This window comes from Pezoporus occidentalis, unplaced genomic scaffold (genome assembly GCF_034315485.1).
Source record: "Pezoporus occidentalis ecotype Australia unplaced genomic scaffold, CSIRO_AGI_Poc_V1 ctg259, whole genome shotgun sequence".
NCBI classification, from domain to species: domain Eukaryota; kingdom Metazoa; phylum Chordata; class Aves; order Psittaciformes; family Psittacidae; genus Pezoporus; species Pezoporus occidentalis.
Genome location: NW_026914491.1, coordinates 877,031 through 904,278, shown reverse-complemented (window position 1 = coordinate 904,278; position 27,248 = coordinate 877,031). Strand labels below are relative to the sequence as shown.

Here is a 27,248-nt window from a genome sequence, read left to right as displayed (position 1 = left end):
CACCCCAGGGGATGTCGCGGGGCGCTGCGGGGCCGGTGCCTGCCCGCCCGGGGGTGCTGTGCGGGGCCGCCCCCCGCAGCGAGGCCGCGCATCCCGGCCCGCGGGGCAGGGCCGTGTCCTTTGAACGGGCTCCAGCGCGACAGGTGCTGGGAAAGGGCCGGCTCCCGCTGCTGTAACGGATCCTCCTCTGCCCGCGCTAATCCGGCTCCGTTACACCCGGCATAGAAGAGGCTGCTCCCTCCCGGCGCTGCCACAGTGCGGATGCTGCCGTCCTGACCGCCCTCTGCACCGGCACAGGTAAAGGGGCCGGGAGGGGTCCCTGGGGCACGGGAGCCCCCAGCCAGGGAGGAAAGGCTCCATCCCCGCTCCGAGCTGTGGGATTGCTCCGTCAGAGACAGCTCTGCTTTAGCTCCTGTCCCAGTCAGACCAACAAGTGCGTCCCCTCTTACTGCGGTCGCTGGTGGGCTTGTCCTGGGTCTGTGCTGGTCTCTGAGTGGTTGCACAGGCAGCGCGGGGGCTGTTTTGGGGCAAGGTGATGGGGGTGGCAGCGCAGGGAGAGCAGCGGAGCCCGGGACAGAGCTTGGATTTGGGGATCGGGTGCTGGTTTGGAGGCAATTGGTTGGCATCAACAGGTCCCCTTGGTGGGGAGGGCACAGAAAGAAGCTGTGGTCACCACCGGGCAGGGCTGAGCCATCGGGATGGGCAGTGCCAGGGATGCCCACCCCGCCTGCTGCCCACCCCGCAGCCGCTCTCTCCTACCCCACCGTCGAGGGACGTGGCCCTAAATCCGGCACCATGGCTGCCCCGCGGCGGCTGTTTGCGCTCCGGAGGCTCGGTGGCAGCGACAGGTGCCGGTATCGGGCCCCCGGTCAGTCATCGAGCGGCAGATATCGGGGCACAATGGGGCAGTGCAGGGACCTGCGGCCACAGGGGGCCACCAGCCTTGTGCCACCGCCTTGTGGCACGGTCCCTGGCTCGGTGGCCTCTGCTTGCCCCTGTTCTGAGGGAGCAAAGCCGCTGCCCGGGTCCCGCCGTGCCTCTCTGCAGCTCCACAGAGCCCTGAGCTCCCGTCTTCTCTCCCGCAGGATCCCCGCTGAGCCAGGAGCACCCCAGGGCAGCCGCCTCCTGCCCGGAGCATCCCCATGGAGCAGGGCGGTGGGGCAGGCAGCGAGCCCGGGGCTGGTGGCACAGCTCCCCCCGAAGCAGAGGGCACTGCAGCCCCAGCGGCCCCCCAGGCTGCCCAGCCCCAAGGGGGTATGGAGACGTCTGTCACCGAGGTGCAGGATGGAGGGAAGGGCAAGCCCGGGCAGGAGAAGGCTCCGGCTGCTGCTGTGGCACAGGATGGAGGGAAGGGAGAGCATGGGCAGGAGAAGGCAGCAGGAGAGGCTGGAGGAGGGAAGGCAGGGCCAGCCCCAAGTGCTCCAGAGCCCCAGGATGGAAAGAAGGCAGAGCTGGCAGAGGGAGCTTCAGCTGAGCAACACGATGGAGGGGAAGCAGCACCTACAGAGGAGAAGGTGCTGGATGCTGCCAAGGCCCAGGATGGAGGGAAGAATGAGCCAGGGAAGGAGAAGGCTCCGGCTGCCGTAAAGCCTGAAGGAGGGCAGGCAGCATCCATACAGAAGGCTCCGGCTGCCGTAAAGCCTGAAGGAGGGCAGGCAGCATCCATACAGAAGGCTCCGGCTGCTGCTAAGGCTGAGGATGGAGGGAAGGATGAGCCCAGGGAGGAGAAGGCTCCGGCTGCAGGCAAGCCCAAAGGAGAGCAAGCAGAGCCCACAGAGGGGAAGGGCCTGGCTGGAGCAGAGGCTCAGGATAGAGGGAAGGATGAGCCCACGAAGGAGCAAGCTCCTGGTGGGTTAGAGCCTAAGGGTGGTGGGAAAGCAGAGCCCATGGAGGAGAAGGTTCCAGCTGCAGCTGAGGCTGAAGAAAAGGCAAAACCCACCAAGGAGGCAGCCTTGGCTGCAGCACAGGCTCAGGGTGGGGGGAAAGAATCTGCAAAGGAGAAACCCACATCTGGTGCCAAGGAGAAAGCTCCAGCTCCTGTGAAAGCCCAGGATGGAGGGAAGGCAGCAGCAAAGGTGGAGAAAACCCCAGCAGATAAAAAACATGGGAAGGCTCCGGCTCCTGTAAAGGCTCAGGATAGAGAGAAACAAGTGGCAAAGGGAGAAAAAGCCTCAGCTGCAAAAACAGCTCAAAAGGGTGACAAAGAACCTGCAAAGGAGAAAGCCACAGGTCCTGCAAAGAAGGCCCCAGATGCTGCAAAGGCTCACGATGGAGGGAAGGCAGCAGCAAAGGCAAAGGAAACCCCAGCTGCAAAGAAGCCTCAAGATGGAAGCAAAGAGGAACCTGCAAAGGAGAAAGCCCCGGCTCCTGCAGAAGTGCCGGATGGAGGGGAGAATGCTCCAAAGGTGGAAAAAACCCCAGCGGCATCGAAGGCTGAGGATGGAGGCAAGGAAGAGCCTGCCAAGGAGGAAGCCACGGCTCCAGCAAAGGAGGAGGCTCCGGCAGCCGTGAAGGCTCAGGATGGAGGGGCGAAAGCTGCAGAGGTGGAATCTCCCCCAGCTGCGGCAGAGGCCGGGGATGGAGGCGAGGAGCCCGCAGAGGCAGCGGCAGCGGCCCCGGGTGAAGGGGAGCAAGCAGCAAAGGCGGAGGAGACGGGCAAGCAGCAGGCGAGGGGCGCCGAGCCCCCGCGCCCGGCTCTGCTGCAGAGCCTGAGCTGCCCGGCCGCATGCCAGAGGTACCCGCACCCTCCTGGGGTGGGTCCCGTCCCCCGCTGAGCCCCGGCTCCCTCCGGGCAGAGGCGCTGGGCTCGGGGCGCTGCGGGCTCGGCTCTGCTCATCTCCTGCTCCTGCTTCCAGGGACGAGCAGCGCTGGGCGGAGGGCCCGGCGATGGAGGTGATACTGGAGGAGACCACGGTGATGGAGCCGGCAGAGGGTCCGGCAGAGCCCGGCCCGGTCCCCTCAGCCCAGGGGGACCTGCAGCCCCCGCAGCAGCCCCCCGGCACCCCACAGGAGAGGACATTGCCCAGTGCCACGGGGCAGGCCCCTGCGGAGCAGCCTGGCCCTGCGGGACAACCGTCCTCGACGGAGGCAGAGCCACCCCCGAGCCCCTACCTCACCCCCGACTTCGGGAAGGAAGACCCGTTCGAGATACTGGGTAAGGCTGTGGGGTGCCTGCCTTGTCCCCGCACCCCGGGACCCTCTGTGGGGCAGCAGCTGGGGGGTCCCAGCACCCTGCCTGCTGCCCGCGCTGCCCTCCCATGCTGCCTGCTCATGCTCTTGGCTCGTCGCCTGCCCGGTGGCCTTCGAGCTCCTGTTGCACTGTAAACAGGGCTAAATGCGTCGTGTCCCCTCCCCGGGCTGCTCCGGCCTCAGCCTGGCACCGGGAGGAAGAGGAGCCCCGGGAGTGACAACCGCCGCCTGGCCGGTGGCAGGGGACAGCGCGTCCCCGTGTCCCGCAGCACCGCCCTTGCGGGGCCGCAGGGCCTGGGGGTGCCTTGGGGCTCCTGCACTCGCCTGGGGAAGAGCCCAGGGCTGGGTGCTGGAGAGCCCTGGGCGAGTGGAGGGCTGGTGGCACAGAGAGGGTGACAGGCAGCAGCGTGGCCTGGAGAGGGCGAGCGTGCCATGCGGGATGGTGAGGAGCGGGTGTGTAGCGGGGTGGGTACCATGCAGCTGGGTGCTGTGCGGCGGGGTGATGCTGGGGCAGTGGTGAGGGTCCCCTCAGGGGATGCTCCATCCCCTGGTGCAGGAGGCAGCCAGAAGACCCCGATTTGCAGCGGGATACTCGGTACCTGGCCGCATCCTGCACCCAGAGGCTTGGCTGGGAAGTGCCACCGGGTGCTTCACTTCACCCGGCACCTGGATGTGTCCCCAGCCCAGGGCACCCTGGGATGCCCATCATCGGGGTCCGGGCCGTCCCCCTGCTCACCCCAACCCTCCTCTCTGGGCAGATGATGTCCCTCCGCCACCAGCGCCCTTCGCTCACCGCATCGTCACCCTGCGGTCTGCCAGCATCAGCTCCCAGTTCAACCTCAGCTCCAAGGAGATCCTGGGGGGGTAAGGAGGGGCCCGGGGAAGGTGAGGGGCACCCGGGATTCCCCCCAGCACTGCTCAAGCTGCTATCCTGCCTTAGGCAGTGGCTCTGGGTCAATGGGACTTTCCTTGTCCTGATGGATTGGTGCTTTAGGCAGAGTAGGTGCAGAGGGGTGCACAGGGCGGGGGTCTCCATCAGCCTGGGTGGCTGATGGTGATGGCATCACTTTCTATCCTCCTCCCCAGGGGCAAGTTTGGTGAAGTCCACACGTGCACAGAGAAGCAGACGGGGCTCAAGCTGGCGGCCAAAGTGATCCGGAAGCAGGGTGCCAAGGACAAGGTTTGAGCGATGGCAGAGCGGGGGCACCTCCTGGCCACGGTGCCACCCGCAAGTGGCATGGCCTAGGTGGTGGGTGCCAGTGTCACGCGTGGTGTGTCTGCGATGCTGTGGCACAGCCCGTCCCGGTGTTGGTGGCCAGGACTGACCCCCACGGGGCTCTTCTGCAGGAGATGGTGCTGCTGGAGATCGATGTGATGAACCAGCTGAACCACCGCAACCTCATCCAGCTCTATGATGCCATCGAGACGCCGCGGGAGATCATCCTCTTCATGGAGTTGTGAGTGCTGGGGCAGTGCTGCGAGAGGCCTGGTGCCTGGGTGAGGGGCACCACCATGGGGATGCTCCAGAGATGAAGCAGATGTGCTGGACCCTGACCGTGCAGAAGGGGTTGGCCCCAGGGAATGTCCCCCTCCTTGCCCGTCCCCTCTTGGGCACCTCCCTGGCTCACTCCAGGCTCAGAGGCAACCTCAGGCTCTGCCTGGCCAGGACAGCATCTCCCTCTCATGGCTGTGGTGAGGGTGGAGGTGACCCAGGTCTTTCCCATGCAGCTCTATGAACCCTGGGGAGCTGCGGTGTCCTCTCTCTCCACCAGCATCCCCATGGAGGGGCTGGGTTAGGGTCCCCCTGGCATGCAAGGGCCCCCAAGTGACCCCGCTCTCTGTCCCCATGCAGTGTGGAGGGCGGTGAGCTCTTCGAGCGGATCATCGATGACGACTACCAGCTGACGGAGGTGGACTGCATGGTCTTCGTGCGGCAGATCTGTGAGGGCATCCGCTTCATGCACCACATGCGTGTCCTCCACCTCGACCTCAAGGTGTGGGGCTGGGGGCTGACAGCAGGGACACGGGGGGCAGTGGGTGGGTCAGCACAGGACCCCTGGGCTGCCAGATCCATGCACTGGGGACACGTTCCCCCTTGGCAGTGGGGCAATGGCTTCTGTCCCCACAGCCTGAGAACATCCTCTGCGTCGCTGCCACTGGGCACATGGTGAAGATCATTGACTTTGGGCTGGCTCGAAGGTCAGCTCCATCCCTCCTCCTTGCCTCCCTCCCATCCTGCATCTCCGCAGCCCTTTAGGGTGCTGGGACCCCCAGGACCTGCTCTGGGCTGTGGTTTGGTCATGGCTGCCAGCCCTGGCTCTCCCTGGCTGGCACAGGAGGGCTGGGGAGGGCAGCAGTGCTTTGGGGGAGCAGCCCGTCCCCTTCCTGCTGACTCCCCTCCTGGATGCAGGTACAACCCCCAGGAGAAGCTGAAGGTGAACTTCGGCACCCCCGAATTCCTCTCCCCCGAGGTGGTCAACTACGAGCAGGTCTCCTACACCACGGACATGTGGAGCATGGGTGTCATCACCTACATGCTGTACGTCGGGGCTGCCGGTGCCATGCTGGGGAGCAGAGCTGTTCTGGCTCCTTAGTGGGGTGCTGGTGGGTGCTGGACGGGGAGATGGGCAAGGGCGCTGGGGTCTGTGCCCACATCTGCAGGCAGGTTATGGGGCCAGCAGCCACCTTGTGTGTGTGGCTGGGGCAGCCCTTGGCCAGGCTGGCTCATTTGGGGGCTCTGGGAGGTGCTGCAGCCTGGGGGGGTCTCACTCCTCACCCCCTGCACCCCCAGGCTCAGCGGCCTCTCCCCCTTCCTGGGTGACAATGACACCGAGACGCTCAACAACGTCCTGGCTGCCAACTGGTACTTTGACGAGGAGACCTTCGAGAGCGTCTCCAACGAGGCCAAGGACTTCGTTTCAAACCTCATCATCAAGGACAAGAGGTGCGGGGCTGGCAGCGGCCATGGGGGTCCTGGGGTGGCATCCAAGCTGTGTGCCCAGCCCCTGGGTACCACACACCAGCAGCATCTCCTGATGTCCTGTACCAACGGAGCCCCACGGAGCCCTGCCCTTGCTGTTGGCTGTCCCCAGCAGAGCCCCTTGTCCCTTTAAAGTGTCACTTGTCCCAAGCAGGATGTGCTGAACCCTCAGGGTCCTGCCCAGCCCCTCTGATCCCTGCTCCCACCCCTCTGGCTGGTTCATGGCGTTCTGGGGCTCCTGAGTGGCTGGAGAAGGGGCTGATCGGGGGTGATGCTTCTCCTCTCGCCCCCAGCGCCCGGATGAGCGCCAGCCAGTGCCTGGAGCATCCCTGGCTCAACAACCTGGCCGAAAAGGCCAAACGCTGCAACCGGCGGCTCAAGTCCCAAGTGCTGCTCAAGAAATACGTCATGAGGAGGCGCTGGAAGGTGCGGGGGGACAGCCCGGGCAGGGGCAGTGGTGCTGGGGGGGTGCCAGCCTCCACCTGTGCTGGTGGGTGGCTTGGGGGACATGGATGGGTCTGTGTCGCTGCCTGATGCAAGGGCTGGGGACCCTGCTCATTGCAAGGGTTGGACCTTAGAAGGTCCCTTCCAGCCCAGTTATTCTACGATTCTCTGACCTCCTAAGCTTGGAGAAAGGGCTCCCCAGCCCCAGGTCCCCTGTGTGGTTGCCCCCACGACGGGATCCCTGTCAGTGTTGGTCCCTTCACGGTCATCTCCCCTGAGCCCACCCCAAGAGCACCTTTTAGGGGCAGGAACAGCATCAGGACAGGGTAGGGGATGAGCCCCAGCATCAGCCATGTGCTCCTGTCCCATGCACCTCAGCTGTGCCCGGATGGCTCCCCCCTTGTCCCCAGCCCCGGGTGCAGGGTCTGGCTCAGGATCCAGCGCTGCAGCCCCTGCTTCCCCTTCACAGAAAAACTTCATTGGGGTGTGCGCTGCCAACCGCTTCAAGAAGATCACCAGCTCGGGGTCACTGACGGCGCTGGGCATCTGAGCGAGGGCTCCGCGCTGAGCCGAGGCCAGCGAGGAACCGCTTCAGAGGGTCTCACGTCACTCTTGCTTCTGGACGGCAGCAGGACCCTGCTGGGGTCCTCACCTCCCACTGTGGGGCCAGGGGCTGGAGCTGCTCAGCCCTGTCCCTGCCCGTGCTGCTGCGAGATGATGCTCTGGATCCCATGTCACTGTGGCACACGCTGCATCCCTGCTCTGTGCCCCACGCCACCGCCTCCATGGGTGCTGCTCCGCTGCGCTCCTGGGCCTGCACTTGCCTTGGCACCCTGCCCCTGTGGGACTCATCAGGGCTGCGACACCACCGGGCTCACCTGCACCCGCTGCTGCACTGAGCTCATCCCACCCCAGGGACCCGCTGCTGGGAATGCCTAAAGCATCCCTGCCCATCCCCATTGAGCCGATGCTCCTGACTGCATTTCCTTGGACTGCGAGGCTGCTCCTGAGCGGTGGTTTCCGATCTCATCCCTGGCCTGGCTGCGCAGTGCCCAACCCACGGCATCTCTGCTCTGTTTGGGCTTCCTTCCTGTGGGTTTGGAGGAGAGAGGCTGGTCTGGCGTGAGCCCCAGGGCCCGAGCTGCTGTCCTGCTTTTGGACTGTGTGGTACTTGTTGCTGGCTGGGTTTAAACCACGGCAGCCGCCCTGCGCCCTCGCTGCTCCCTCGGACCCAAGGCTTGCCCACTCTGCCTGTAAATGCCGCAGCCCTGCGCTGCCTTCGCTGTCTCTGGACCCTGAGCCGCCCTTCCCAGCGCTGCGCTTTGGCGTGAGGACGCCGAGGGCAGGCGTGGACCCTCACCCCGGCGCTTTGGCACCGGAGCTGGGGCTGAGCCTGCTCCTCATCCTCCTCCTCCTCCCTGGCCGGCCACGCGTGCGGGCGCGGCGCTGGCCCCGAGCTGCGGCTCGCACAGGAAGGGAGGAAGCGGCGAGCGCTCTTCCAGCACCGTCCCCAGCTGGGAGGCAGCGAGGGAAGAAGGAGGCTTTGTGTTCCCGCTGCCCTCCCTGCCCTCCGGCTCTGCCAGCGGGGGAACAGCGCAACCTCTGCTTCCCCCGGCGCCACCGGATCAAGATGAGCGAGGAAATGCGGAGCAGCTGCACCGCGCTCCCCCGCTCCTGCGAGCACCGCTCCAGCCCGACCACCAACACAGCGGAACTGCCGGGCGGCCGCGAACGGGGCTCCCGGGACCGGCCGCGCTGCGGGAGCCGGCGCTGACCCCCGCTCCTCCGCCTCACCCCGGACCCCTTCCCCTCTGCCCGCGCCCGCGGGGCTCCCGGGTGCTGCTGCAGGATGAGCATCCCCACGGCTTTGCAGCTCCCAGCCCTGCCCGTGCGGGGCTGGGGGCCGGTGGGGAGGGGTCCTGGGGTTCCCTTGCCCTCCAGCTTTGGCTTTTGCTGTGGCCAGGGCTGTGTGTTTGCTCCAGGGCTGCCTGTGCTCTCTGTGCCTGCTGGAAGAACCCTGGGGAGAGACCGGAGTGGCACCAGACCCCCAGCCCCACCCGGGGGCTTTGGGCTCATCCCCATGGGGCAGGGGACACTTCTCGTGGGGTCCTACCTGGCTCTTGTCTTCTTGTAAATAAATGTACAGGTCTTCCCGCAGCCCCCCTCTGCCCCCCGCCTCCCTGGGACTTGGGGGGTCCCTCCGGCCACCTCCCTGTGCCTCTGCTCCTCACCACTGCAGTCTGAGGGCTGCAGGTAACCGAGGAGGGGATGGAATGGGATGGGATGGGGTGGGATGTCTTGGCCGCAGAGTAGAGGGGACAGAACGGGGCCCTGGCTGTGCAGAAGCGGTCTGAACACCCCAGGGTACCGGGGCAAGGGGATGGATGGGTGGTCGAAGGTGTCCTCACAGCTTCAGCATCTGCCCGTGTGGGGTGGGATGCCCAGGTAATGGCTGGTGTGGGGCAGGTGCCCCTGCGCCCGGGGGTGCAGCCAGCCCCGAAGCAGTTAAGGCCGCCGGGGCCCCCGGACGCTGCCTCCCGCTGCGGGCTTCCCTCCCAGGCGCTTCCTGCCGGCAGCCTTTGGCCGGTTCCTGTCGGTGACCACCCCGCGGGCCTGGAAGCCAGCGCGGCCCCATCTGGTTTGAGTTACGCTCCGCGGCGATGACGTCTCCTTCCTGTCTGGCCCCGGGGGCTGCAGGGCCCTGCCGTGGGGCGGCCCATGGGGCTCCCGGCCAGGCCCTCACCCACGGCTGCTCCGGGCATCCTGAGCTGCTTGAGGGGATCTGTTCCTGGACGTGGCACAGGGATGCAGAGGCACCAGCACATCCCAGTGCCCCAAACACAGGGTAAGGGACTCCCACCCCTACCACCCCACCCACTTCTCCAGCCTCTCCTGCCCCGAGACCCCACAGGGGCACCCACTGTGCCTTTATCAGAGCCAGGAGAGGGGGCTTGTGGGCTGCTACCTGTGGAAGCAGCCGTAGCCCTATCCCATGCACCCAAATGAGGGGCAGAATGGGGATTGGGAGCCGCCAGAACCCGGGGGAAGGGACCCATTCCGCAGGGGTCAGTGGGCACAGTGATAGGGCTGATCCTGGTCCAGCAAAGGCTATAGCAACCAGTGCCACCCTTTGTATGGGGTCTTGGTCACCCCCACATACACCTGGCTCAGTCTGGGGTGTTTGCATGAGGGCCCACAGCATCCATCCTGCAGCCTTGAGCACTCGCACTCAGCCTTTTCCCACCCCTGCACCCATCCCCATGGCACCCACCCTGCCTGCACAAGCACCGGTTCCTGCAGGGAGGGAAGGGGAGCGGGCAGACCTCCAGCACCGGCACCACCGGCAGCAGGTTCAGCCTGTGACCAGGTGCAGCCCAGTCCCCATCCACGGCACGGCCCATGCTGGGAACGGGCGAGCGGGCCGGGGGCCAGGCCACCCACTGCGAGCAAGGGAGGAGCAGGGAGAGCCGGAGCCATGAACCGGGCTGGGTGTCGAGGGGGGGGGAGCGCTAGGACTGCCCGTCCCCGGGGGCTGCAGCTCGCGGGGCAATGGGATGCTCCATGCGGTGCCGCGCTGCTCCCAGGGCAGGGACCCCATCCCCGTGTTCCCAGGCGCCGTGGGGAGCCGGGGGGGGGGCGCGGGGCCTGGCCACGCTGCGTGGGAACCAGACGGCCCCTGGGCACAGCCGCGGCCTCGCTTCCTCCGGCGCCCCCGGGGGAGCGCGCAGGAGGGGGCTGAGGTCAGCCGCGCTCGCCGCGCCGGAGCCGCCAGCATGATGTAGGCGCTCAAATATTGTTTTCCATTGGGGAAGGGAAAAACTAAAACGGGAGAAGAGAGAGGCCGGGGCTGAGCGGCGCGGGCCCCCCCTTGCCCTGCCCTGCCCTGCCCGGGGCTGGGACGCAGCCATGGCCCCGCCGTCTGGGGGCTGATAACGGGGCTGACGCGGCCACAGTGCTCCCTGTCCCTGAGTGACGCAAGGGCTGTCCCTCGGTGCCAGAGCAGCCCCCGCAGGGACCCCCTGCATTGGCCAAACTGAGGTGCCGTTGGGCTTGAGGAGCCCCACACCAGCTTCCCTCATCAGCATGGGGTGCGCTCTTCAGCCCCGGCATCGTGCGTGCCTGAGGCTGCTGTGCCCTGGGGTCCTCTCTCCCAGTCTGGGGTGGGCAGAATGGGGGCATGGGCTCAGCACCCCACTTGGCAGCATCGCTCTGCCCCTATTCCAGCACTGCAGGAGATGCTGCTCCAGTGGAAAGATGTTGGTGGCTGGGTGACAGCCTGCCCACCCGGTGCCCCCCAGCCCTCCCCGGTGCCCAGCCCGGTGCCGGCAGCGGTGACTCAGCCAGTGCCTCCTCACCAGCAGCCGCCCGGTGTGATTCAGATCGGAGGAATCTGCTTTCCCTGCCCGTTCCCACCGCAGCCCCTGGCACAGCCGGGCTCTAGGGGTGCCCTGGCCTCGGGGCATCTGCAGAGACCTGCTGGGACCCCAGGCGGACACCGGCACAGCCCTGAGCAGGGGCAAAGTGGGGCGGGAGCCCTGTCCCGACAGAGCAAAGCCCCATGCAGAGTGCCACCACTTCACCGGCATCTTTCTGCGGCCGTGTCCTGAGGCTGGTGCTGGTTGTGCCGTGTGTGGCATATGGGAGAATCCAGGCGCTCTGAGTGGTCCCAGGCACAGTGAGGCAGCAGCAGGGCTCCGTGGGGGCTCGTTCCTGCTGCAGCACATCCTCTTGCCCCTCATGGATGTGGTTCCCTCCTGCTACCCCAGGACAGGGCTTCTCATGCTCCTGGCTCCACGCTGGAGCAGGACCTTGTCCCCAGCATCTCCCAGGGACACAGGACCTGGATGCGGGTGCCTTGACCCAGGCCATGCCCTATCCCCCTGCTGCCTCACCGCATCCACCCAGAAATCCCCAATGGAGGGACCAGCGGAGATGAAGGCTGTGCCGGTGGCCTGGGGGACACGTGTGCCCCAGCCAGCGCCCAGGATGGGGCAGAGGGCCCCCAGCTCGCCCCTGCCCACCCCGAGCGGGGCACTGAGACCACAGAGGCAGCGTTGGGGAATGCGCTTTATTCGGTGCGGGGGGCCGGTCCCTCACTCGAAGAAGAACATGCCGGGTGTCCGGTAGAGGCAGGGGGGCAACCCCAGGGGGTACCCATTGCCCCCCTGCAGCGGGATCGCCCCCCCCGGCCCCCACGGCTCCTTCTGCTCACCCGCCCGTGGCCCCACGGCCCCGAAGGGCGCCTGTCGGGGGGCAGCGGGGGCCGGGGGTGCCGCGGCCAGGAGATGCTCCAGCGCGGTGCCGCAGGGCCGCTCCTTCACGCAGAAGCTCAGCGCCTGCACCCGGCACTGGTAGCTGCTGCCCAGCGCCTCGGGGCCCGAGCGGCCGAAGGAGCCGAAAACGGGCAGGGGGGGCTGCGCGTAGCCCTCCCCCTCCAAGAAGCAGGACGGGGGGGGCTTGCCCGTGCCCAGGAGGGGGCTGGGGAACGCGGGGGGCACCTGCCCGAAGGGTTGGCCTGGCCCCAGCCCCGGGGGGGCCGGTTCCTCACCCTCCAGCTGCCCCGGGGGGGTGCCTGGGGGGGCCGGCGAGTCCTGCTGGGGGTCCCTGTGCTGGACGGGCAGCAGGGCGGGCAGCAGCGCAGCGTGCGGCGCCGGGCGCTCGTACTGACCTGGCCGGGGCAGCTGCAGCGCGGCCGGGAGCCCCCCGAGGGCAGTGTCCTTGGGCAGGCGGCTCTCCGGGGGGGCGAGGAACGGCCCCTTGGGCTGCGGCGCATCCGGCAGGTACAGGCAGGGCTGCCTGGCCTTGGGGGGCTGCCCCCGCACACAGGGCTCGGCGCACCCCGGCACTCCGGCCCCCTCGGGCAGCGTGGTGGGGCTTGGCAGGCGCCCCGTGGCCACCGGTGAGGGGTAGCCCCCCTCTGCCTTCCCCTCCTCGGGCAGCGGGGCTGCGGGCGGCCCCCGTGCCCGCTGCTTCGGGGGCTTCCCGCGCCCCTCGTCCCCATCGGTGCCCGGTGCATCCCGGAGGCCTCTTTTCCTGGTGAAGCGCCGTCGACGCCGCAAGAAGCTGCCGTTCTCGAACATGTTGTAGCAGTCGGGGTCGAGCGTCCAGTAGTTGCCCTTGCCCGGCTTCTTGTCGTCGCGGGGCACCTTGACGAAGCACTCGTTGAGGGAGAGGTTGTGGCGGATGCTGTTCTGCCAGCCCTGCTTGTTCTCCCGGTAGAACGTGAAGCGGCCCATGATGTAGCGGTAGATACCACTGAGGGTGATGCGCTTCTCGGGCACACTCTGAATGGCCATGGTGATGAGGGCGATGTAGCTGTAGGGTGGTTTGGTGGCCTCGGCGCTGGGGAAGGGGCCGCCGGACGGCTCGGGGGCCGCTGGGCTGCGCAGCACCGTGTCGCCGACGGGGAGGTCCGGCTGCATCCTCCCGGCAGCCGCGGTGCTCCCGCTCTGCCGCCCGGCCCCGGCACGGCCGTTAAAACCCGCTGGCGGCCCCTCCTCTCCCAGGGCGGAGCAGGGCTCCGGCGGCCAGCGCTGGTCCCTGCGGGCGGGCGGACGGACGGATGCACTGCCAAGGCCTGCGGCCAGCAGCCGGCGGCCCCGGGGCTGGCACGACGCGGCCTCCCGGGGCAGAGATGGGCAGTATTGGCCTTGGCTGAGCCCCTGGTATGGTCCTCGGGTCCCCCAGCCTCTTTTCCCATGGGAAGTTCCCAAGAGCTGGGTCTCATCCTGAGCTGCCCACATTGAGCAGCTGAGACCTGGACAGGGCTGATGGGGATGGGGCTGCTGATGGGGATGGGGCTGCTGCCCCCTGCCCACCCCAGAGCCTGCTTTCTCCCAGCCTGGGGCTGTGCCAGATGGTGTGCAGTGTGCTGGACCTCTGCTCTGTGCCAGGTCCCCACACTGTGCTCCAGGTTACAGCACAGCCCCCACCTCCTAGGAGCCCTCTCACTCCATTCACCAGGGGAAACTGAGGCACGGGCACTGAGGACCTCTGAGACAGGCTCAAGAGCAGCTGATGAGCACCCCGCTGCTGCCTGCACCCCTACCAAGGGGCTGGACCCGCGGCAGAACAAGTCCAGCTCCCCCAGCTGCCTCTGCCCCACTTAGACCGGCATCGCCCCCCCACTGGAGCCAGAGGTACCAAAACACAACCTTTATTTCTAAGGTTTGCAAACGGTGAGTCCTGGTGCTGCAAGGAGTGAGGGCAGAGCTGGCTGTGCCCCAGCTCACCAACCACCACAGCAAATCCCACCTGGATGGCTCCCCGGGAATAAATACAGTGATGCTGAGGGGGGCTGCAGACATCAACCGCCTCTGTCAGTGCCGGACTGCATCCAGCCTCACAGTGCTGAGCCCCACACACACCAGAGCAGGGCCGCGGGGAGGATGAGCATCCTGCTTGGAGGCTTTGTCACGCCTGGGTTCTCCCCTCCCTCTGCCCGGGCTCAGGGCTGGCAGAGCTGCCTGAGGACGTGGGTGATGTGGCTGGAGGGGCTGGGGGCACAGGGCTGGGGGCAGTCACGCAGCAGCATCGGCCCCATGCGTTGAGCATGATGGAGGAGCTCCCGGGCAAACACCGGCTCTACCTGCGGGGGCACAGAGGTGATGGAGGACGGATGCAGGTCTGGGTACCACAACGGTCCCTGTGCCCGGCTCAGGGATGCTGTGAGCTCCAGTGTGTACTCACATGGGCCATGATGAGCTTCTGGAAGTGTTGCCCAGCGCTGGTGGGGAACTCCTCCCCAAAGCACAAGTGGATCTGGTACTGAGGCATGGGCTGCCCATGGCTCAGGTACCCCCGCAGCTCTGCAAGACACCGGCACCGTCAGGGGACACGGGGATCCCACAGGACCAAGGTCTCCTTGGGAGGGCAAGTTGGGCACTTACGCTGCAGGAACTGCTGCGTGTCCAGCAGCTTGTAGGTCTTCTCCCTCTCCAGTTTGTTGGGCCCATCCCTATGCGGGGCGAGGGGCCCGTTCCAGTACACCCTGCCCTGGCACTGCCGCTTCATGAAGACACCCTCGGGTGCTACCCACAGCAGCACCCCGCGCTCCAGGTGCGGCAGGAGCCGCTCCAGCACATCGGTCATCCCGGCCACCCTTCCGCTGCCCCCGAGCGCCCGCGGCGGGGGAAACTCGATCTGCTCCATGCAGGAGGGGCCGTAGAGCCGCTCGCTGCCGGCCGGCGCGGGGCGGGAGGTGATGCGGCAGCCCTCGGCCGTGCGCGTCGTCACCTCCTTCACCAGCAAGTCGCAGTAGTAGAGGCGGACGTGGAGCCAGGAGTCTGGGGCGAGGGGAGGCTCAGCCTGCGGCAGCGCGGGCCGGGGGGCACAGCCCGGGCACTGCCCGGCCAGCGCGGCTCCTACCTGAGTGGTTGATGTCCTCCACGGGGAGGGAGGGCGGCGGCCTGGGGAGGACGTGGCCGTGGGTTGGGTTCCAGCGGTAGAAGACTCCCCTCAAGTGGCACCCTGGGCCAGGGCAGGGATGAGGTGGCAAAAGGACATGGGCAGCTGTCCCCAGGGGACCCCGAGGGCTCCAGCCCCTGGGCCAGATGGGCAGCAGGGTCCTTCATGCTCCTGCTGCTCATTATTGGGCCCCTAAAGCCCCTAATCTGGGGCAGACACAGAGCCCCAGCCGTGGTGTCCATCCCCATGGGCACTGCCTGCACACAGGACAGGGTGCAGAGCTGTGGGGAGCTAGGTCCCTCCTGCCGGGCAGCGGGTGCCCCCTGTCCCCAGCCCCATCCCGCTGCCAGGGACCAGGGACCCTCCTCACCTTGCTCTGTCTGGTGGGTAGAGAGAAGGGGCAATGGAGACACGTGGCACATCACTGAGCCCTTCTGGGCATCCTCCTGTGGGCTCCCCACGGTGCTGTCCTGGGGAGAGCAGCGGTGGGGAGGGATGAGTGGGGGCCATGAGGGAATCTGGGGCTTTCACCTTTTCCAGTCCACAGGCAGCTCCGGGGGCCTGGCTCACCTGCTGGTTCTTGGCTGGGGACTGTGTGTCACCATCCTTCTCTGTGGAGAGCAAGGAAACCTGATGAGCTCCTAGCAAACAGCAGGAACAGCCCCTGGGAAGATACCTGCCTGCCTGGGACACCCAGAGAGGAAAAAATGGGGAGGAATCACTGAATCCCAAACTGGTTTGTGGTAGAAGGGACCTTGAAGCTCACCCAGTTACAACCCCTGCCACGGGCAGGGACCCCTTCCACTGGAGCAGCTTGCTCCAAGCCCCTGTGTCCAACCTGGCCTTGAGCACTGCCAGGGATGGGGCAGCCACAGCTTCTCTGGGCACCCTGTGCCAGCGCCTCAGCACCCTCACAGGGAAGAGCTTCTGCCTAAGAGCTCATCTCAGTCTCCCCTCGGGCAGGTTAAAGCCATTCCCCTTGGCCTGTCCCTACAGGCCCTTACAAAAAGTCTCTCTCCAGATTTCTTGTAGCCCCTTAGGCACTGGAAGACCATTGTAAGGTCTTCCTGGCACCTTCTCTTCTCCAGGAAGGGTGACGTCTGTGGGACACGGGGCTTGTACAGGCAGAGTGCAGGCATCAGCCCCAAGTCCTGCGCAGGAGGAGGGATGGCAGGGACATACCTGCAGCCCAGGTGCCGTCGGACACGATCTGGTACACCTTGTAGGGCTCGGAGATATCCAACTGGCTCCTCTCGGGCACCTCCTGGAAGTCGGTGCTCTTGTTGAGGGCGCAGCGGAGACGCGTCTTCCATGTGGATGGGTCTGCCTTGTCCGTGCCCTCGTGGTGCTTCCCCTTGTAGATGGCCCAAGCCTGGGGGAGCAGAGGGTGCCCTATGCCATGGGGGCTGCCAGCATCCGGGCCCCCAGCTCTTCTCGACAAGAGTTCCGCTGGGGATGGGTTTGGGGGGGTACAACTGGGGCTGTGTGTCCTGGGAGGCTGCTGGGTGTTGGGGGGTCCTAGGGAAGCGCATGGAGCTTGGCTATGGGGAGCCCTAGGGTTGCACATGGAGTCTGGTGGGGGATCCCAGGGGTGCTCATAGAGCCAAATGGGGCAGTAGAAGGAGCTGGGCAATGGGGAACCGTGGGGGGTGCACCCGGCGGTGGGTGGCGGATCCCGGGGGTGCTCCCGGAGGGGGGTGTGGGGTGTGGGGGGTGTCACTGCTCTCCGGGGGTACCTTGAAGAGCGCCGCGTCCTGCTGCTGCCGGTAGTCCTGCTTGGCCGCGTGCTTCCAGGGGATGCGGAAGAGCGTGCGGCGCCGGTTCTCCCAGCGCAGCCCCGGGTACCGGCCGCTGTCGATCTGCGCTATCAGCCACTCCTTGAGCCGCATGGGCCCCCCCGGCGCCGCCATCGCTGCCCCGCGCCCCGGGAACGTGCTGGGGCTGAGAAAACGAAAGCGCGGAGCCGGCTTTCACTTTCCCTTTCACGCCCGACTCTGCCGGCTCCGGCTGCGCTGCCAGCCCCGCGGGGGGGGGGGGACGGGACACACGGGGCTGCCACGGGAGGGGGGACAGGGCCACCCATGGGATAGGGAACAGGGCAGTGCACGGGAGAGGGGACGGCACCAGGGAGCACAAGGGACTCCTCTGCACCCCTCCCGGGTGCCTCCTCTCGGACTTTAAGGACCCGCACACACCCCCCGCAGGGGACAAGGGACCCGCTCCCCCCATCCTCCTGCTCCCGGGACCAGGACATCTCCCTGCCCCGGGGCCGTGTCCTCCCATGGGACCAGCATCTCAGCCCGTGGGTGTGTGGGGCTGTGGGACCAGGCGCAGGGTTTCCAGGCTGCTGCGAGCAGGGACATTGCCCCATCTCCCGGATCTCTGCTCTGCTCTGCACGTGCTTCGCGGGGCTCTGGCTGCTGAGCTGAACGGGAACGGGGTGGGAAGAGCCGAGAGGGGCAGCGCCAAGGGCTGAGGGGGGCCGGGGATGGAGCCTGACTCATCCCGCGCTGGCCCCGGGTTCCGGGCAGAACCGGCGCCCGTGGTCACGGTGCTGCTTCTGGGCACCTTCCCATGCCTCAGGGAGCGGTTCCCGCACCCACACCGCACTGCGGGGAGCGGGGTGTCAGCACTGGGACCGGACTGGGCGCCACGAGGGTCCCGAGCAGCCCCATCGCTCCCGGCTGGCTCCTGAGCATCCTTCCCTATGCCACAGCTACCAGCAGGGTCTGTCCCTCTCTCCTCCCAGCCATCCTTTTAGGAGGAAGAGGTATTTCACCCTGACGTGTCCCTGCCCATGGCAGGGGTTGGAACTGGGTGATCTCAAGGTCCTTTCCAGCCCAAACCAACGATTCCGCGATCACTGCTGCAGAGCCACGTGTGGCTGCACGGGAAAACCCGGCTCTGCCCCTCCTGCAGCCACCAGGTCTCCTTTTGCAGCCCGTTGGGTTTCCTTTCCAGCTCTGAGTCAGAGAAAGTCGCCTCTCGCAGGGAGGAGGATGAGTGGTGGCACACTCAGGGCTCTGGAGCTTTGAAATGAATAAGCAGCATCACAGCACCCAGCCCCGGGCTTTCCCAAAGGACAAGGGGACGTGGCCACATGGCACCGATGGCACATGGAGCACACAGAGGTGTTCATTGTCCTTACTGAGCCCGCCCGTGGCCCCTTCACTGATGGAGGATCCGCATCTCTCCTTGGGAAGCAGGGCGATGGCAGGGGGGCAGCACAGCCTCTCCCAGCGCCTTGCACGGGTTACATGCAAGGCCAGGGGACAATGGCAGCCGGCCCCAGCCTGACGGGATAAGCCTCTATCAGCAGGGATTTCATCTCGTGTGACCCACAGGACCTGCGGATCTGATTACCCCGGCATCCGTGAGGATGCTCCGGGGTCCTCGGAGCTCCATTTGTGCTTTGCGCAAGGGAAGGTGAAGCTGCTTAACCCTTAAACTTTTCATGCCAAAATGAGCTGCTGAAGGAGTCAAACATTAACTCAGGGCTCACTCTGCCCTCGCCTGGGCAGTGCAAACCACATCTGCCAAACTAAACACGTTTTGCTGGGCTGCAGAGCTGGGCTGGAGGTGCCGTTGCTCTGAGTGGGGTCACAGGGAAACCCTGCGCCACAGCGTGCCCTGGCATGGGGCTGACAGGAGGGTGCAGCCATGTATAGGGCACACATCCATGCCGGGTGCGTGGTCCTGGGGTGCTGGGGGGGTAAATGGTGCTGGAGGGCCCTGGCCTGGGGATGAAGGAGCTTGGAGGAGAGTGGGACCCCGCGGTGGAGGGTGCAGGTAACTCTCCATGGGCTCAGTGCCTGTCCAGCAAGGTGGGAATTGGGCTCCTGGCCTTCGTGGGTCACCCCAAAGCAGCACCAGCCCTGCAGGCAGAGGGAGGAACCACGGACCTGAGGCTCTGGCAAGGAGCTGCTCACACAGGAACCTCGGGGCTCCCAGCAGCAACTCAATTACCCTCCCCGAAACAAAAGGGAGCTTTAGGGTGCCAAAAGGTGGAGCTCGGTGTGGCACAGGCCGTGGGAGTAACACCATAACCACCACAGCCCCTCCTGCCCTGCACTCGGTGCATCCCCTGCAGCTCTCACAGCATGGGGGGCCCTGCACTGCCCCAGCACCAGCACCATGGACACCGAGGGACCCTCGGGATGCCTGGCTGGGGGCTCACCTTCAGCCACCATGCAGGGCTGAAGCAGTGATTATTAGTGACTGATGGGCACGCTCTGCCCCATGCTGGTGTCTCTGGGGAGCGGGCAGTCCCTGCTTTCCAGGAAGCTCTTTCACCCTGGCAGCCCATCACACACAGCTGGCATTTGTCCTTGTCCCTGTCTCCCCTCGGGGTCACATCCCCCTGCGGGAGAGGGGAGACAGGGACCCCAGAACCATGCTCTGGCTCCCAGCAGAGGGGCTGATGACCCAGCTGGGCATCATCAGCATCTTCCCCACCTGGGGCTGGGCCCCAGGGAAAGGTTTAAATAGGTCAGGTCCGGGAGGGAGCTGATGTTTGTGATGCTCAGCTGGTGCCAGGCTCTCAGCAGGCTCCTGGACCCGGTGAGTGAAGGGGCTGCAGTGAAATGGGCTCCATGTGAGTGCCCTCTTGGAGCAGAACCTGTCCCCATACAGAGCCCTGCTGTGGCACTTGGGTTTCTGACACCACCCCCCCCGTAATCTGCCTGCAAGGCAGCAGAGTGGTCCCCAGCCCACCCTGTCCAGCCCACTGTTGCCTGCTTCAGCAGCTCCAGACCTTCCCCATGCTGGGACCTTCCTCCTCAGCATCTCCCTTCTGACCCAGCTATCGCAGGGGAGTACAACTGTGCCCCAGGCGGATCGTGGGGAAAAGGTGTTTATTACTGGGGGACGTAGAAAGTCTTTAAGCAAAATGGCTTAAGGCTCTGCTTTAGTGAGGTCTGGCCAGGTTAAATGCTTAGTTCCCACCTTTTGTACAGATTGTGCCCTGGGATGGGTGGGAATGGGGTGCAATGGGCTCCTAAAGCTGCAGTGCTCGCTCAGGGCTTGTGCTTGGCCGGGCTGGAGCTGGCCCCTTGCTATGGTGCCGTTACCTGCTAATGCACCCGCTTGCCCCTGCTCCACATCCACCTCGGCTCTGGGAGCTTGTGCTGCTGGTGGGGAAACCCACACCCTGTGTGCCCCGAGGGCCGTGCAGCGGGTACCCAGGTGCTAAAGCTGCTGCTGGCATCACCTGGGTGCTGACCCCCTTGGTGGCCCTGTGGGGACAGAGACCGGTGCCTCTCACCAGGCGTCCCCGGAATGCTGGATGTGAAGAGGCTGAGCCCACCGAGCGCTGCGGAGCCCAGCAGTGCATGTGAACCCCTGCCTGCGAGCCAGGGCAGGGGACGGCACGCTCGCACCCCAGAAGAGAAGAAGGAGCTGGGCTTGGTGTGGGTCCCTGCACAGCCCCCTGTGCAGCGGCTCCTTCGTCTCCCCCAGGCTATTGGGTGATTCTCGCTCCTCTCCCGTGGCTGGGGTCACTTCAGACAAGCCGGGATGCAGGAGAATGTCCTCTTCACCCGCAGCAGGAAGGGAGTTGTGCTCCTGATGTCTCTGCCCCTTGGGACCCGTCCTTGCAGTGCTCCCTCTGTCCTGGAGGGTCCCCCTCTGCCTGCTGGCAGCAAAGCTCTTATTTCTTCCTCATCGTTGAAAGGGGATGCCCCGTACCTCTGCTTCAGGTGCCTGCGGACCTGGGGAAGGAGGAAGAAGCAAACTCAGGTGCCTGTTTCCAAGGGCAGGTCCCAGCCTGCCCACAGGGGGAGCAGGGAAGCAGCCCGGTCCCGTGGGGACCCATCCTTGCTCCGGGACCCTGCTGAGGAGCAGAGCAGGGGGGCAGAGGCCGGTCCCACCTTGCGGGCTGCGCCGCCGCCGAACTCAGCCAGCTGCTGCCTGAAGCCGGGGTTGGGGTTGGCCACGGGCCGGATGGTCCTGATGGCCTCCAGCACCTCCTGGCAGCTCAGCTCCGTCACGGCCATCACGTAGGCGACGACCACGGTGGTGCTGCGGGAGATGCCAGCGAGGCTGGCGAGGGAAAGGGCCGCTGTCGGCAGCGCATGCTGACCCCACGCCTGCCCCTTCCCTCATCCCCAGCTATTTCAGTTCCTCTTCTCCGGGAGCTTGGGAGAGCTGAGCCCTTCCAAGGTCCCCTCCATCAGTGCCTATAAATACCCGCTGGTCCCGGGGCATTGAGAGCAGCGGCTGCAGCCTGGCTGCCTGCCCCAAACCCTGCTCTGCTGCTTGCCCAGCGGCAGCAGGAGCTGCCCCGTCTCCAGGGCTGCCCCGTGCCCCTGGCTCTGAGTCACAAGGCACAGCCCAGGGTGGATCCATGGGCACGGGGCCCTCTGGCATGGGCTGGCTTTGCTCTGTTGTGCTGGGGGGGCCACAACATCAGGCATGGGAAATGGAAACGTTACCAATGGACGAGGCAGTTCCCTCCGTGCAGGCGACACTGGTGGATGAAAGTGATGCATTCCTTGAAGTGCCTCTTGCTGGCAGGAGAAACAAAGCAGGTGGAATAAGGACTTCAGGGGTGGAAGGGGCTTTTTAGGCTGGAGGCCCAGCAGCCCTGCGTGTCTGGGGATGAAGCACTAACAAACTGCCTGCTGCTTTACAGGCACTGCCAGCAGCTGCCAAGACCTGGGCAGCTCAGTGCTGTTGTTCCCTAAGGGAAGGTGCAGGGGCCAGCTCAGGCCATACTGGGGATGGGGACGTGGTGCTGGGGATGTGTGGGGCTGCCCTGGGACTCGTGTGACTGGGGCTGGGGCAGCAGGAGCTTGGCTGCTCACACCTCCAGCCCTGCCAGCACCCTTGGCTGGCTCCACAGCCTCCACCCGCTCGGGCCAGGACCTGCTCCCCAGCAGTCACTGAGCTGGGATGCTGTCATGGTCCTGAGCTGGTCCCCAGCACCGGGACATCAGCCTGCGCTTGGGGAGCTGGAGGCAGCGCCTCAGCCCTGAATGCCCTGCAGCTCCCTGTTCTCCCCAGGTCAGCCCTGGCACCCCCGGGGTACTCACATGTTGGCCTCAGGGGTGTCAGGCAGGGGGATGCGGAGGTAGGTGATGTCCTGGAAGACACAAAAGGGAGAGGAGGAATGTGGGTGCTGTGGCTGGGGTGTCAGGGATGCTTGCAGCCAGCCTTTGGAGCTTTGTTCCCCCAACACAGCATCTCTTGGCAGGGGAGGGCAGTGCGGGACAGGCAGCTCATGGGAGAGGGTGGGAAACAAGATGAAGCTGGAGGCTGGAAATTGTTTCCCATTAGCATTCAAGGCCGGGTTAAACCACACAAGGGCCGGTTTCCCATGCGGGCCGGCTGCCCAGCTCCTCTGGCACCACTGACCGGGGAGAGGTGCACGTGCTGTGGGATGCCTGGGGCAAAGGAAGGTGCTGCAGCATGGAAGGAGCTGGGGGGATCCACAGGGTGGCTTTGGGTGCAGGACCCTACCTGCAGCAAGGGCTGGGGAGATTCATGAATGGAAACGATGTGTGTGATCTTGTTCCGGGTTAGCTGCTCCAGGTCTTTGGCATCTAAAGGATAAAACTAGATATTAGCACGTGCTTGTTCCTTACCCTTCTCTTCCCACAAGCAAATCCACCGTGCTTCTGCAGACAGAGAGCACACAAAGCCTTGCTCCAGCATCACACCCGCCACGTGCAGCAGTGAGACATGGGCGAACACTCAGATGCACCCTGGAAATCCGGAGCCCAAACCCTGTGGTACCAAACCGCATCCTCCTGCCTGGGAGGGCACTGGACCCTGCTGCTCTGCTGTGGGAAGGATTCACACCTGAATGGAAAACTCCCTCCTCTGCCAGCCAGCAGCTCCTGCCTGTGCCTGTCCCAGCGTGGGGAGGAGATGCGCTGCCTGCACCCCCCTGTGCAAACACGCCCGTGGCAATGGGACTCGCTGCACCCGCGGGGATTGCTTTGTCAACTGGGAGCGGAGCTGCAGGGATTTGGATCAACCACGAGTTCAGCTCCTGCTGCCTGAGCACCTGGGGTGTGCAGAGCACAGCTGAGCAGTGACCTGCAGCACTCCGTGCCCTCTCTGCCGCTGCATGCATCGAAACCGGGCCTCCTCAGCTAAGGCAATGACCTGCTTCTTGCTAACGCTCCACATCCCAGTCTGTGGTCCCGGTCACTGGCCGGCGCAGCGGTGGTTGCACTGGGAGGGGAGCATGCTCCTCTTGCTGGCTGGGCGGCTTTGGAGCTCCCTCCCTTTCATGCCATGACCAGCCTGGGAGGAGGAGCAGTGTTTCCCATCTCATCGCTTTGGGTTTGTAAATGTTCACGTGGTGTTAAGACCTTGGCTCGGGAACCCAGCCCGTGATGTGCCAACGGCGTGATGTGAATTTTAATAGGAGAGAGCCTCAAGAGGGACGTTCTGCGGGTGCGCCGGGCGGGCTGCATGTGGGGATGGAGCTGGGGACCGTTGTGGGGCCTTGCACGGTGCCCATCACCTTCCCACCGCCTCGGGCAGGCATTGCCAGCGATTGGTGACACTGGCATCCAGGCTTACAGCGGCTGGAACAGCTTTTGGATGGAGAAAACGTCTCTGAGCAGTCAGAGCTTCATGTAGGAGGCCTGAAATCTCTGTCCTCGCCCTGCATTGCTTGGCAGAGTGATGCTCGGGTGGCATCAGGCCGAGAGCCCCCATGCATGATCCCCCACGATGAACCTGGGCCCCTCTGCTCCCAGCAAGCCGCAGCACCCCCAGCCCATCCCAGCGTGCTCCATGGGGAGCACAGGGTGCCCTGACTGGGGCTGTTGCTCTGGCTCCAGTGACATCGTCTTGGCAATTCCCACCAGTGGTTTTCAACTTTCTCACACTTCCAGCAGGAATCCAGCTGCCAAAAGAGCCATTAGGGAGGCAGGAGCACTAATAAATGCCGCTTCGGTGTGGCAGATGCCAGGACGTGGTCATGAATCGCCCCTGGAGAATGAAAACTCCTTAAAATAGTGGTTGGTGTGAGAAGGGGTGACTGCCTCTGGGAGAAATTCCCCCCCTGAGGGTGGGCAGCCCCCTCCTGCACCTACAGCTGGGAAACCCCCAACCAAAGCGGAGGTGGAGGGTTTCTGCCTGCTCTTTCCCCCCGTGCCTCCACTGCTGTCAGCACAAGCCCAGCACAGGGCAGAGCACCTGCGGGTGCTGGCAGGGCGTTGGGCAGCGTTCGCAGGCAGGGAGGCACCAGCTCAAGCCCAGCTCCCCACTGGAGGACGTCTGTGTGGCGGCAGGGCTCTGCTTACCGATGAAGTTCCCCAGGTAGAGGCCGGGCAGGATCTGTGGGACACAAGGGGAAGGAAGGGCAGGGTGAGCAGTGACCTTGTGCCATGGTACCCGTACCCACCACGCCAGGACCCCCGTGGGTAGCAGCGGCCTCGGCTGAAAGGCCAAAGTTCTGCCATTAATGGACCATGACCACGCACAGGGCAGGAGCAGAGCCAGTGCCCCTGATCCTGTGTGCTCCAGAGGCTCCCTGGGATCCAGCACACGGGGCTGGATGCAGCCCTGGCACCCTCATGGGTGCTGCAAGCCAGCTCTTCCTCGTTATCAAAACTTTGAGCTCAGCAAGCAGCGCACACCTCGTACAGCCCCGCACTCTACCCGTGACTTGTAGAAGCCCTGCTGTCCGAGGGACAGGGAGCAACAGGCATAGGGGAGCCAGAGGGGATGCAGCAGTTCCCCGTGCCAGCCCCAGGCTCTGCTCCCCTCGCTCTGTGCTGCAGGGAGCCTGTTCCTAGCAGCCCAGGAATAGCTCGCTCTGGACATCGTGTCTTCATCTTATTTTCCTTGGGAAATTCCACTCCTCGTGATGAAAAGATAATTACGTGACGATGCCTCTGTTAATAGCACTGCAGATGCACGAGGACACCTTCTTCCCCTGAGCTATTTTATACTTCCCTATCTCCCAGGCTGGGCAGTGAGGCTCCCGGGCTCTTCACCCCGTGTTCCAGCTGGTTCCCCTGCAGCTTCTCCCTCCGGTGATGTTTGGTGCCCAGGACCCGGACAAGCAGAGCTCGTTCCCACCAGCACAGCTGGGCTCCCACTTATCCCACTGCCCACGTCTGAAAACGTTTCTCTTGCCTGAACAGCTTAAAAAAGGTTTTCTTTATGATTCATAGTATTCTGGCTCAGTTTTCTATCAGCTGCAGCACTGGGAGGAGTGGGTGGGAGAGCGCCAGCCGGCAAGGGCAGCTCCCAAGGGCAGGACACTGAGCCATGCATAAGGACACGTTCCTGTCCCCAGCACCCTTCTGACCCGCTCCTTACTGGAGGATAATGGGGCAGAACAGTCTGCAGCACTGGGCACTTCCCCAGCTACTGAATGGCTAGGGGGGGGTGTGTAGGAGGGGTCTTTAAAGCTCAGAACCTGGAGATTTTTGCAGGGAGAATTCTCTGTTCAGCTTTGACAGGGAAAATCTCAAACCACCGTAACAGGGTGCCCGTCCCCTCCGTCCCGTGGTGCTGAGCCCCACGCACAGCCCGGCCCCGCTGAGCAGGGAGTGCGAGACTGCAGGGTCTGGGGTCACACAGGGCTCCCGGTGGGTGCTCGGGAGCCGGTGCCTTGGCTTTAAAGGATTCCCCCCTCCCTCGGAGGGGCTCGCTGCCCTCCACAAGCCCCGGGGTCTGTGGGACCGAGCCCCCGCTGCCGGCCGCGTCCCCGCCGCCTTCTCCTCCGGTTTTGCTCTGCCGGCAGCAAACAGCCCGCCTGGGATGCGGTGCCGGGAGCTGAAACGCCGCTTGGCACTGCAGAGCGTGTCCCGCCGCCGCCACCGGGACAAGCCGCCCCGGCATGGCCGCCCCAGCGCTCCCCGTTACCTGGCTCATGCCGTTTCCCATGGCCGGCAGCGGGCGCCGAGGGGGGAACGGGGCGCGGGTGTCCTTGTCCCCAATGCTGCCGTCCTCCCCGGCCCCAGGCGCGGCTGCCGGCCCCGCTCCGGATGCTCTCCGGTCGGGTTTCCGTCATGAAGAGCTCGGCTCCCGCGGCGAGGCCGAGCCGGTGGCGGCTGTGCCGGGGCAGAGCGGACCTTGGCCGCTGTCCTGGGCGGCTCCTGCCAAGGCCCTTCCCTGGATGCTCCGGTGCGGCTCTGGCCGGGAGCAGACAAAGGAGGAGAAGCTCCCCCTCTGCGCCGTGGCGTGGGAGCACGGGGCCCGCGCTGCCTGCTGCCTGCCGCCGCTGCCCGCCGCGGCCGCACAAGGCTGCAGTGTTGGGAGAAGAACAAAACCTTTGTCCCGCTCCATCAAGGAAGGTCTGTGTGACCGCGCGGGGAAGCAGCGCGGCCACCCCTCCTGCGCCATGCCCACCCTGCCCTCGCGGTGCCCACCCTGCCCTGGCAGTGCCCACCCTGCCCTGGCAGTGCCCACCCTGTCCTCGCAATGCCCACCCTGCCCTCGCAGTGCCCACCCTGTCCTCGCAGTGCCCACCCTGCCCTGGCAATGCCCATCCTGCCCTGGCAATGCCCACCCTGTCCTCGCAATGCCCACCCTGCCCTCGCAATGCCCACCCCTCCTGCGCCATGCCCACCCTGCCCTCGCAGTGCCCACCCTGCCCTCGTAATGCCCACCCTGTCCTCGCAGTGCCCACCCTGCCCTGGCAATGCCCACCCTGCCCTCGCAATGCCCACCCTGTCCTCGCAGTGTCCACCCTGCCCTACATGCCCACCCTTCCCACGCAATGCCCACCCTGCCCTCGCAGTGCCCACCTTGTCCTCGCAATGCCCACCCTGCCCTCGCAATGCCCACCCTGCCCTCCATGCCCACCCTGCCCTCGCAGTGCCCATCCTGCCCTCGCAGTGCCCACCCTGCCCTGGCAATGCCCACCCTGCCCTCGCAGTGCCCATCCTGCCCTCGCAGTGCCCACCCTGCCCTCCATGCCCACCCTGTCCTCCATGCCCACCCTGCCCTGGCAATACCCACCCTGCCCTCCATGCCCATCCTGCCCTGGCAATACCCACCCTGTCCTCGCAGTGCCCATCCTGCCCTGGCAATGCCCACCCTGTCCTCGCAACGCCCATCCTGCCCTCGCAGTGCCCATCCTGCCCTGGCAATGCCCACCCTGCCCTCCATGCCCACCCTGCCCTCGCAGTGCCCATCCTGCCCTGGCAATGCCCACCCTGCCCTCCATGCCCATCCTGCCCTGGCAATGCCCATCCTGCCCTGGCAATACCCACCCTGCCCTCCATGCCCACCCTGTGCCATGCCCACCGTGTGCGAG

The 27,248-nt window shown here is 65.5% G+C and overlaps 3 protein-coding genes across 3 annotated transcripts; 1 reads left to right on the top strand and 2 right to left on the bottom strand.

Moving 5' to 3' along the window:
• Positions 1-148: 148 nt before the first annotated feature.
• On the top strand, positions 149-8,770 carry MYLK2 (myosin light chain kinase 2). Its single transcript, XM_062623839.1, has 13 exons — positions 149-297; positions 1,086-1,604; positions 1,674-2,734; positions 2,856-3,154; positions 3,948-4,053; positions 4,276-4,369; positions 4,537-4,646; positions 5,042-5,183; positions 5,318-5,388; positions 5,600-5,728; positions 5,981-6,133; positions 6,463-6,595; positions 7,083-8,770. The coding sequence occupies exons 2-13, from the start codon at positions 1,143-1,145 to the stop codon at positions 7,161-7,163; spliced, it is 2,841 nt and encodes a 946-aa protein (XP_062479823.1). The 5' UTR covers positions 149-297; positions 1,086-1,142; the 3' UTR covers positions 7,164-8,770.
• A 2,897-nt stretch (positions 8,771-11,667) lies between these two features.
• Positions 11,668-13,410, bottom strand: FOXS1 (forkhead box S1). Its single transcript, XM_062623857.1, has one exon. It carries the CDS (start codon positions 13,354-13,356, stop codon positions 11,707-11,709), a length of 1,650 nt encoding a protein of 549 aa, XP_062479841.1. The 5' UTR covers positions 13,357-13,410; the 3' UTR covers positions 11,668-11,706.
• A 343-nt stretch (positions 13,411-13,753) lies between these two features.
• On the bottom strand, positions 13,754-26,318 carry DUSP15 (dual specificity phosphatase 15). The gene is given in 16 exon segments (XM_062623884.1): positions 13,754-14,201; positions 14,303-14,421; positions 14,503-14,898; positions 14,981-15,082; positions 15,390-15,489; positions 15,590-15,630; positions 16,202-16,391; positions 16,756-16,980; positions 16,983-17,071; positions 20,517-20,727; positions 20,887-21,058; positions 21,451-21,525; positions 22,051-22,100; positions 22,478-22,560; positions 24,280-24,313; positions 25,853-26,318. Coding segments are annotated over 16 exon segments (2,049 nt in total). The 5' UTR covers positions 25,874-26,318; the 3' UTR covers positions 13,754-14,060.
• Positions 26,319-27,248: the final 930 nt, after the last annotated feature.